Genomic DNA, 10,663 nt, shown 5'->3' with positions numbered 1-10,663 from the left:
CCCGAAAATAAGACAGTGTCTTATATTAATTTTTGCTCTGAAAAAGGCGCTAGGTCTTATTTTCAGGGAATGTCTTATTTTTTCCAGGAAGAAGAATTCATATTTATTATTGAACAAAAAAATTCCCCAAGTCGAACTTAGACGAGAGTGACATATATCCGGTGTGTCGAACTGTCGCCTTTTTATAGCGTCAACATCGGACTCGATGACCAATTAGTGCTTACTGAACCGTAGCACTATGCAAATGTCATGTGGCGTGATTCCCGGCCGACCAATTAGTCATCACCAGCCGTAACGTTATGCTAATCTGTGATTCCCAAGCCATAGTCTTATGCAAATCATGCCGTGTGGCGTAATTGTCTGCTGACCAATCAGTGGCTGTACTTTCAAAAAGCCAACGGCCATTTTCAACCATCTGTCGATGACCGTTACGACTAAAAAACTTCGCTAGGTCTTACTTTCAGGGGGAGGTCTTATATTTCACAATTCAGCAAAATCTGTGCTAGGTCTTATTTTCTGCAAATGTCTTATTTTCAGGGAAACACGGTATGTGTCCCAATCATTATTAGGGTCATAGGAATTGCCATTGATGGTTTGTGAATTCATTGTAAATTGATATCAGCAGAAAGGAACAAAATAATGTACTTACAAAAATAGCCATATGGTGAAGGAAAAATGAGTTTGTTTCTTCTTCTTCAAAGAGTTGAAAATTGAATTAGTAGTAGAATGATATCAGAAATTAAAATAATTTTATCCTTCTTGCAATCTGGAATGTATTCATAAGATGTGAGTGGATTGGGAAATAACATATGGACTCAATGGTAGCAACTGAAAGAATGTACTATAATTCCATGTCAATAAACAATACAAAAGGGTATGACAAGATTGACAATTAGGGGCAGCACCATCAGTGCTGATTAGAACATAGCAACTGCAAGCAAAGAAATGTGATATGCATGGCTACATGGAATGCAGCTACACTGGGCATAAAAATGCTCACAACTAGTGAATGCAACAGAAAATGAAAAACTTTTGTGCATGTTTTGTAAACTACCTTCATATTACTTACTGAAAATGGAAAATCTCACAATTTCAATAATAATGTTTGTCTGGAAAAGGATCTAGATATGAACTTATCATCAAACAAATGGAAAATGGGATAGACATTTTTAAGGAAACTGAAGTTAAAAAATTCTGAGCAACTTGCAAGTAAATTTTTCAAACATATCATTGAAAACCACATGATTCAGTAAGAGTATATTCATATTTGTAAGATCCTGGTTTGCACATCAATGAATGAGCTTTTTTACATAAACTACATGGATATATACATTAGCTAGTTATTTTCTACTAAAAATATGCACTTACTTGTTTAAATTGTTTATTAAAAATAAATTTAAAGTTTGTTTCTGAAACTTGAATAAATTATTATTTATAGTTTGTAACTTAACAAATTAAATTTGTAATTTTATTATTCTTTACTGTCTGCCTGTTTTATTAGCTATGAAAAGAGAATATACTTAGATAAAAACAATAAGAAACCAGAGAAGTGACATTAAAAGATGAATGTTCATCATTACATACAGTTGTATGTAATGGTGAACAATCATTAGTTATTATTAACTGGCAGTTAATAATAACTAGTGATTTTTGAATTTATTGTATTGCTTAAAATATCAAATTGTTCTTGTTACATTCCTAAATGTAAAATGCTTTGTTAAATATACATTTAAACACCATTTCCAAAAATAAATTTTCAAAAAATATTTATTTTCTGTTAAAAATGAGCATTATATGAATAAGGGTTGAATTATAAACTCTGAAACATAACCATATCCATAAATGTTTGCTACACTGGATATCTATAGCAATAGTTATAAACTACCATAAGGCCTTTTCCATATCCGTAAAGAAACAAACTTTTTTATAATTTACAAAGCAGTGCATCATGAGCATGTGCAAAATCATTGGCTGAGTTGCCATATCTAATACTATAATTATTTATTCATTTTATCATTTCTCTATTTTTTATGACCAAAGTAACTCTTATCTTAAAATTTTATATCATTCAAAAACAACATTGTCGGGTCAAAAGTTACATTTCAACCAATTTGTCAAAGTTGAGTGGGTTGCTTCCGGCACAACTTCCAATTGTATATTGATTGATGGTGATTTAGCACATGTGCAGTTGGTCAATTCTCTATATCCCTACTGTAAAAGTTTGATCGATCCAAACTTTTCTTATGGAATATGGTACAGATACTGAGTTCATAACTCGACCCTAAGGCATGCTTCCACAGAACCATATGATTTACAAATGTTTTGCAAAATTTTGAGTTTCAAGAAAATTGAAGTTAAAAAAATTCTGAATGTGTTTGGGAAGCAGACATTGTTCCTCTGTTCAATAAAGGTTATACTAAAGGATCTACAAAAACAATATTACTGAAACCTCTGATGATCACGTTATGACCACATCTTATCAGCTCAATCAAAAATCAGGCAACTAGGATTTTCCACTTTCAGTAAGTCCATTCAGTCTACAAATGTACACACAATAATTTTTCCATTATTATAACAATAAAAAACATTTCCTTGTAACTAACAAACTATTTAAATGTTGGTTGTTCTCAGATGCGTAGCTACCATGGAGTAGTTGGAGCAAACTGCTCCAGGTGCACGAATCATGAGGGCACCAAGTTAGAAAGGGCAAAATAAAAACTTGCAAAAATATTTGTAAAATATTTTTGGATTTAATAATTAATCGAATATCTATTAGATTTGAATCCATTCAACAATTTTGTACACTTTTTAAGTGATTATCACCTGCATATCTTGTCACATCACCTGATAAAAATATTCCAGGTCAGAATTGTTACAAATCCCTCTGATATTTAGCCTAGTTTTGGACCTCAACTGCTTTGATTTAAAATGTGTTTTTACAATCAGGTAAAAGGTATAAATGAAGTTGCCAAACTACTTTTAATTCACACCGCAGCCTCAAGTAGGTTCTCTGACATTACTGCAGCATGCCTCACTTTTTTAAGTTTACAGGCAATGACAGCAACAGCAGAACAAACTTTTTCAAAACTAACATTAACCAAGACTTATTTAAGAAGTAGCATGTCACAACTCCATCTTCTCTAGCTACTATATCAATTGAAAAAACAATAGCTTGTCAACTTGATCTGGAGAATGTGATTGTTTTCTCTCTTTTTTGTTTGCAAATCTGTCAACAATCTTGAAGTGTTTTATGTATTATTATGTATTTGTTAAAAAACTAAACTTGCATACATTTTGTCAATACAGTTTATATACTATATAGTAAATATTATTAGGTATTCTGCACTTAATAAAACAAAATATACATGGGTAGGCTGAAAAGTAATGCACACATGCTTGTAGAACACAAACAAAAACAAATAGCAAGATAGGGCAAAAAGTACAATAAAGTACAATTCTTAAGCTTCAAAATCATATATTTATTTTTCAACATAGTCACCATTAAGGCTAACACATTTCTCCCAACGTGTAACAAGTTTTTTCATTCTGTCACTGAAAAATTCTTCCGACTTCTTGAATCCAGGACTTGACAGCTGCCTTCACCTCATTGTCCGAGGTGTAATGATCACCCTTGATTTCTCTCTTGAGTAGAGGAAAAAAAATAAAAATCGCAAGGTGCAAGATCAGGGGAATAAGGAGGGTGTGGAATTGGTTCAAACTTCAGGTTTCACAGAGCCTCTCTAGTTGTGCACGAGGTGAGTGGACGAGCGTTGTCATGTTGCAAGATTATTGGTGCCAGGCTGCCTCTAACATGGCAAACTCAACATCAAAGGTGTTTTAGTCTGTATGTACTGAGAAGAATTGCACATTGCAACGAGACGCAACAGTAATCGTCTGTGGCAGTGATTGGACGTCCACTGCGTGTTTCATTAACAATTATGGCTTTTCCAGGCTCGCAATCACACAATTTTATTATATCAACAGTATCATCACTACAAACAGCCTTTAAACGACAATGAATCTCAGTAGGAGTCTCTTTTTCAGCAGTTAAAAATTCAATAACAGCATGCTGTTTAACTTGCGTTGACATAGCACTAGAACACGTCTCCATATTTCCGCTTCTCAAAATATACTGACTGAACGTAAAAAACCTCAAACCGCACATGCACATAGAGGGGGAATGTTACTTCCATGTGCCACCTGGCACACTTCTGAAAATCATTTAGTTTGTACTCTATAAGCATGTGTGCATTACTTTTCAGCCTACCCTTGTAATTCTTTATTATTATTTATATTTATTAAATTTTGTATCTCATTGTTGAAATGCCTTGAATCTCAAATTGTTATTAAGTAAGGTTTTAAATCAAAATAATTAGATATATGTTTAAAGTAAATGTACAAAATAAATTTTGAGAGACCTCTTCTGAGGAACAAAGGGGTGCACCAATTCTAGTTGCTCCAGCGCATTGAATATATAGCTACGCCACTGGTTGTTCTAATATTAGTTTATTTGATTTCTCAGAATGCAATGCATCTTAAGATTGGATTAATATTTTTAGAATCTTTAATTTTAAGTACAACGTTTTTCTGATTCTTATAACTTTATTTAAATTTTATTTTTATATATATAATTTCACAAAGTTCAACTTTTTTAAGTACTGATTTGAAGGAAAAATAATAGGTTTGAATTATCCAATAATTCAAACTAAAAATTTTCAAATCAGCAAATTTGACAGTGTTATGAAAAAGGAAACAGTTAAGTAATTATTCACCCTAAGAATTTTTTGTTTTTTCTCCCTCCCACCAATTATGGTATTGGTATTACTTTGTTAGTGCTTTCAGAGATATTGTAATAACCATAATACAGGCAACATAAAACACATTTCAAATGAATAAATTTAAAATATAAACATTCTGAATAATTAATTTACATAAATTTTTTGAGTTCTTAACTTATTATAAATTATCATTATAAATTTTGATAATTCAAAAGCATTTTAAATTTCTAAAGAACATTTTATTAAAGTTTATTTTTCAATTTTGACTTATCCTAATAAAATATTGTCTGGCATATGAATGCAATTAGAAAGAATTCATGTTAATGCTTTTTTATATTTATAAAAAAGCATTAATATGAATTCTGATTTTGTTTATGGAATAATTCTGTATTTCTAGTTAAATTTTATTTTTATATATTTTTATCTTACAAATATCAAAATTTGTAGATAAAGATGAAAATTACAAGTATTTTTACATTAAATTATTTGAAAAATTTATTCTAAATGAAAACACTTTTAATGTTGATATATTCTGTAACCTTTATTTTTTTCTATGTACACAATTGTTAGATAAAAACACTGCTTCTATTTTTAGTAAGATATTAATAAAAATGAATAAACAATATCATCATTATTAAGCTTACATCATTAATTGTAAAATATTCAGTAAAAAAAGTTAAGGTATAAAATGCAAATTATAAAATTTGTAAATAATATTTACATAATGTAAACCATATGGTAATAATAAAAATATGAAATTTCAATAGGCAAAATTTCATATTTTAAGAAATCTTACTTAGTTTTGTAATATTAGTCAGAAATTTACCTTACATTACCTAAAACAAATTATAGATAATGAAATAATTGTGAAATATTACCTGAAATGGTAGAATAAGATTACCATCTCTATTATCATCAGCACCAGATATGTCGAAAGCAGTGTTTGTTCCAAATCCATGAGGAAAAGTCTTTCCGGTCGGCAATGACGTACTCCTCCGAAACTTGGACGGCGAGATCATCGTATGTTGCCCAACAGACGGTGTCGTCTTCTTCAGAGCGGAGAGAGGATTCAAATTTGGCACGGATCTCTTCTGATTAGCTAAATTGATGGCATTCCACGGCGAGAGGGCACTCTGAGGGTTGGCGGACCAAGTCGGCTGTTGGGGACTACTCCAATTCGTGTAGGTTTTAAACAAATTTGATTGCGGCTGTTGCCTCATCTGGGCAAAATTATGTGCACCAGTTATAGCCCTCCTGTGTTGAGATGGGGGAGGATTCTGCTGGGTCATAGTCATTTGATTCATAGTTAATTGGGGTATAGTAGTGCTAAAACCACCCGGCGTAATGTTCGTCGTCGACACGGGAAAATTCTGATACGAGAGCGTTCCATTTAGAGTAGAAACTCCTTGGATGAATGTATCCTCTGACCAAAAACTAGTCGACGTTGTAGTAATTGTAGTATTTTGTGCATCTGAAGTAGATGTTTCCTTCTTCTCCAATTGATGATTTACTGTGGTTTGCACTTCTTCGTCTTTAGGACCATAATCATCTACGTTTTCGTCCGTACTGTCATTATTCTGTTGATTTTGCTGCTTTGAACCGTTCTTATCGAGTAATAGATCGTCATCTTGCATTGTATTTTCTGTAGGATAATAAATATTGCTTGAATTCGTTTGGAAGTCTACTGGTGACAACGATCTAACGCTGGAAGTGAAGTTGTATTCCCCCATCAGATGTTTTTGCTTTTATAATGAGTACAGGGGATGATTGGATCGAACGTGACGTCGTCTGCACTGCAAAAGGTTGCGTCTCTCTGCACTGCACCAAACGAAAACAAACGACTCGGCTGTTATCAACTACCTCTGACGGCGATCTTTTCATTATCATCTCCAAATATTGTAAATTACGTGCATCGTTCTTCTTCAAAACACTAAAGTTAAAATGAATTAATACTTTCAATCGCATTTCTTGTCATAATATAAAATTACAGACACAAAAGAAGATATCTAAAATTTTAACTATGATAATGATTTATGTCGGCTCCCGGAGCCGGAATGCTATCAGTTGGAAGGCTGGATCTAATTTTCGCATTACATTATATTACGTGATTTATTTAAAGTATAATTTTATAATAATAGAATAGAGATGATGCTGTCAATACGGGATTTGCAATTTGTAGAGCACGATAATCATAAGCGAGCAGAGCACGTTTCATTAGTGCGTCAACGCAAATCTTAATCAAGAAAAAAAGAACGAATATTTATTAAATACTGAATCACTAACTATTTATTTGATGGATAAAAATAGTAAACTAAAACTGCGTTTTGTGCGACTAATGGTTTCAAATCCACTTTTTTGAGACGTTAGGATATGTCTAGGAACCATCGGGGTTACCAATGCACTTCGTTAATTGGTGTCAAATTATTCCTCCGACTATGCCCTACCATGCAAAGTCTGGTCAGTCCTTGCTATGTCAGGCTCTGGACCCTTTGAAAGTTTATATGCGGCCAGAGTATAGACCGGGACTCTCTTTCTATGTTTTAAAACAAAAGAAATACATAGAATGTTTCTTTGTTGATGATAAAGCAATCTCAAAGATTTTATTTTTCACTAGCAGATAAGCCCGGCATTGCTCGGGCAAAAAGTAACGATAGCGAAGATTAAGATTATTACATTACAGCCAATCTTACCCGTTTTCACAGAATGTAAGAATTAGGTTCCCCTGTTTCCAGACTAATTAGAAAAATTTTAGATGGGTCTAAAAATATGTTCGATTTCCCGCAAAACGCGAAAAACCGCATCCGCGCCTGTAAACCTTGCACGTTGCTTTCTCTTAACACTTCCATTGTTGAAGCCTTTATCTTGTCCCTTTTCCTGCGGGGGATTTCGAAAAATCCCTTCTTAGTGTGCGTTCTCGTAACGTACCCTGTGTACCAAATTTCAAGTTTCAACTCCTAAATGCGCTGAAATGCTCACGATGAAATGCTCGTATACAGGCGCGCAACCTATCGTAGGATAAATGTACTATGCCAGAAACCTTCGCGGGAGTGTCTTAAACAACTTCCCAAAGTTTCATGGCCATCGGATAAATGGTGTAGTAATGCATGAAGGACAGACATACATTCGTTTTTATATATATAGATTAGTAAAACTAACGCTAATTTAAAGAGATGCGAGGTGGCACGTCCAGAGGGGATACGGGGTATATTTCAAAGTATACCCCGTACCCCCTATGCCACTGAGGATACGAACTACTACACCCCTTTATGACTTCTCTTAATCTTAAAATTGATCATATTTTAATTTCTTAATACACAAGTAGTTTTTATTTGAATGCTCTCATTTCAATAATAGACATGAAAACACTTCCGACTATGTATCTGTTATTATTACAGATATGATTTAAATTTAAAAACCTATGCAACTCGTTGCTGGATTTTTTTGTGTTTAAGAAACACTGACACATTTAGCACAAAGTTAAAATGTGTGTGGCGTCATCTATTATAAGATGGTGACAAAAAACTTTTGTATTATGAATAAAAAAACGCAAGGAAGGCTTAATTTTGAGGGTACAGTTTCTAAAAGTACTGTAAATGCCAATAACTGGCCCACCAATGGCCAAGCGGTTCGGTTTGCTGAACATTGAGAGTTCGGTCCTGGTTTCGCGCCTCGCCAGGACGGGCTAGCTACATGGAGTTTTCTGGGTTTTCTCCACGTCTGTAAGGCCTGAATAGGGGCCAGTTACCATTAATTAAAAAGAATTCCCGGAAAACATCCTCCCTATGCAGATTGCCCAAGTGCTACGTTGCCGTAACTTAATAAACAAACAAACAAATTCCAATAACGAGTAAAATTTTCATTAATCCGACCCCATTCTAAATTCCCAACTCTCTACCAAAATTTAATAGCATTAATTAAGAATAGTTATCATGACAAATTTCGTTTTTTAATCTTTACGCCATCCTTAGATATTAAACGAAATAGACGCAAACAAACACAATCCATACAAGTTTCTCCCTATTCCTTTTTTGAATTTAGAGATGTCTGAAAACGTCGAGATTTGCACCAAAAGGAAACTCAGGAAGATCAAATTTGACACGATTACAATGCTTTTCCACATTATATACATAGTCTATCACACGAAAAGTGAAAATGAGCTTTGTTTCTACATATTCCAGCTCAGCTCCAGTCCAAATTCATAGCTTTTCATAGCTTAGCTCGCAGCTCGGCTGCCAGACGTTGACAATTTCTTGGTACAAAACAGGAAAGCCGTAACAGATAACTTACAGCCATGTCTTATCAAAGTTTCGTCAAGAAAGATAGATGGGTACTAACAATATATTAGTACATTATTACTAATAATGCTTTGATGGGGTAAAAAAAAGAATATGTAAATTTCTCTAAAAGATTCTTTTTGAAAATCTACTAACAAAAAAGTAGTATTTTAATTATAATTTAATAGTTAGGTTGATATAGGTTTTCTAGAATCAGAACAAGCATATTTTTTAGATGAACTTGTTTTAAGTTCTGGTCACTCAATTCTATCATAAATTTTTTTTGCACTGTAAATCGTAGTTTTGCTTTATAATTTGAGGTCCTAGATGAAATTCGAAATTATGCTTTTGTGAGGACCAGAAATTTTGTGTTTTAAACTAAAATATTTTTCTTATAAACTTTATAAAGACGGAGTGAGAAAATAGAAAATTAAAAGAGAAAAAGGAAAAATAAAATCAATAAAAATCTCGATTCCCACAAGTTGGGTTCCTTGTTGAGATGAGTACATTTCTGTGTCACGATTGTGTCATCCGTCACCTCATTGGACCAAGAAGATCGTCATCGCTGACGAAATCGGAGAAAGGTTCGAAAATGAGGACTTGATATAAAAGGGCACAGGCACGATGAGTAAGGGTGGAAGTTATTATTGGTGTCTGTGTGCGCGCTCCGAACGTCTACCTCCCGCCGAGATTCCGTCAACCAACACCTCCTCGCCTACAAGACTAGAACTGAACTCATCTGACTTCAATACATATTCACAGTGCCGTAACTAAGCAGGTGCAACAGGTGCACCCGCACAGGGCCCATTTGGAAGAGAGTCCCAAAATGTACGTGTTTGTTTTATTATTTTCCCAAACCTAATTAATTAAGGGGCCTAAATGCAAGTTCTTGCACAGGGCACAGGAATGGCTAGTTATGGCACTGCATATTCAACTGGAAGGAACTATTGAACGTTTTTTTGTGCTGGACTTGATCTCCTCTACAACCTAAGGTATTTATCCTGCCGCGCACTATTGTACGCTCTCTCTCTCTGCGTAAACTAAACGCGAAATCAGTTGTAACTAGAAAATGATCGATGAAACTAGAACTATTTTATTTACTAATGTAAACCTACATTAAACATATACAAATAAACGGTTGTTTTTGTTAAACCCTTCTCGAGTGCAGTTTCTTCCGTTTATCTCTCCATTCCGGGTCCATCCCTCATACCTATCCGCTCGCGCGAACTGGTGGTCTCTGTATCGACCGAAGGATACAGTGGTGTCATCCTGACGGGGTATCGAAGAGATACCGACCCTATGGTCACACTTTACAATGCTAACAGCCGGACGAGATTCGAAACTACGTGTTAGGAGGTTAACGAATGTGACTGGGAAGTAGTTGAATTCCCACCTTCTGAGGGAAAAAAACTCAGTCAAAACGACGACGAAACAAAATGATTTTTACGGAACATTGTTTTATTTTAATAAATTATAAATACTTGATGTCGAGACATATACAGATAAATATGATCATCGCCGGTAGTTTTCCCATTATGGTTTAATTGACTTATTTTATGATGTTTATTTATATATATTTTATATTCCTCATTGATAATACAACATACATTT

General features: G+C 33.9%; 1 protein-coding gene across 1 annotated transcript in view; it reads right to left on the bottom strand.

Moving 5' to 3' along the window:
• The window catches only part of LOC111614352 (cytoplasmic polyadenylation element-binding protein 3-like), an 18,940-nt gene extending 12,301 nt beyond the window's left edge, over nucleotides 1-6,639 (bottom strand). Inside the window, exon 1 of the mRNA XM_023355725.1 lies at nucleotides 5,657-6,639. Within this exon, the coding sequence (XP_023211493.1) occupies nucleotides 5,657-6,508 (852 nt within the window). The 5' untranslated portion in view covers nucleotides 6,509-6,639. The remainder of the gene's footprint in view (nucleotides 1-5,656) is intronic.
• Nucleotides 6,640-10,663: the final 4,024 nt, after the last annotated feature.

The sequence above is a fragment of the Centruroides sculpturatus genome, unplaced genomic scaffold (assembly GCF_000671375.1).
Source record: "Centruroides sculpturatus isolate CEXI.00-Female unplaced genomic scaffold, Cexi_2.0 scaffold2150, whole genome shotgun sequence".
In the NCBI taxonomy this organism is placed as follows: Eukaryota; Metazoa; Arthropoda; class Arachnida; order Scorpiones; family Buthidae; genus Centruroides; species Centruroides sculpturatus.
The sequence above is the reverse complement of the archived record's forward strand: the minus strand, read 5'-3'. Positions and strand labels throughout refer to the sequence as shown.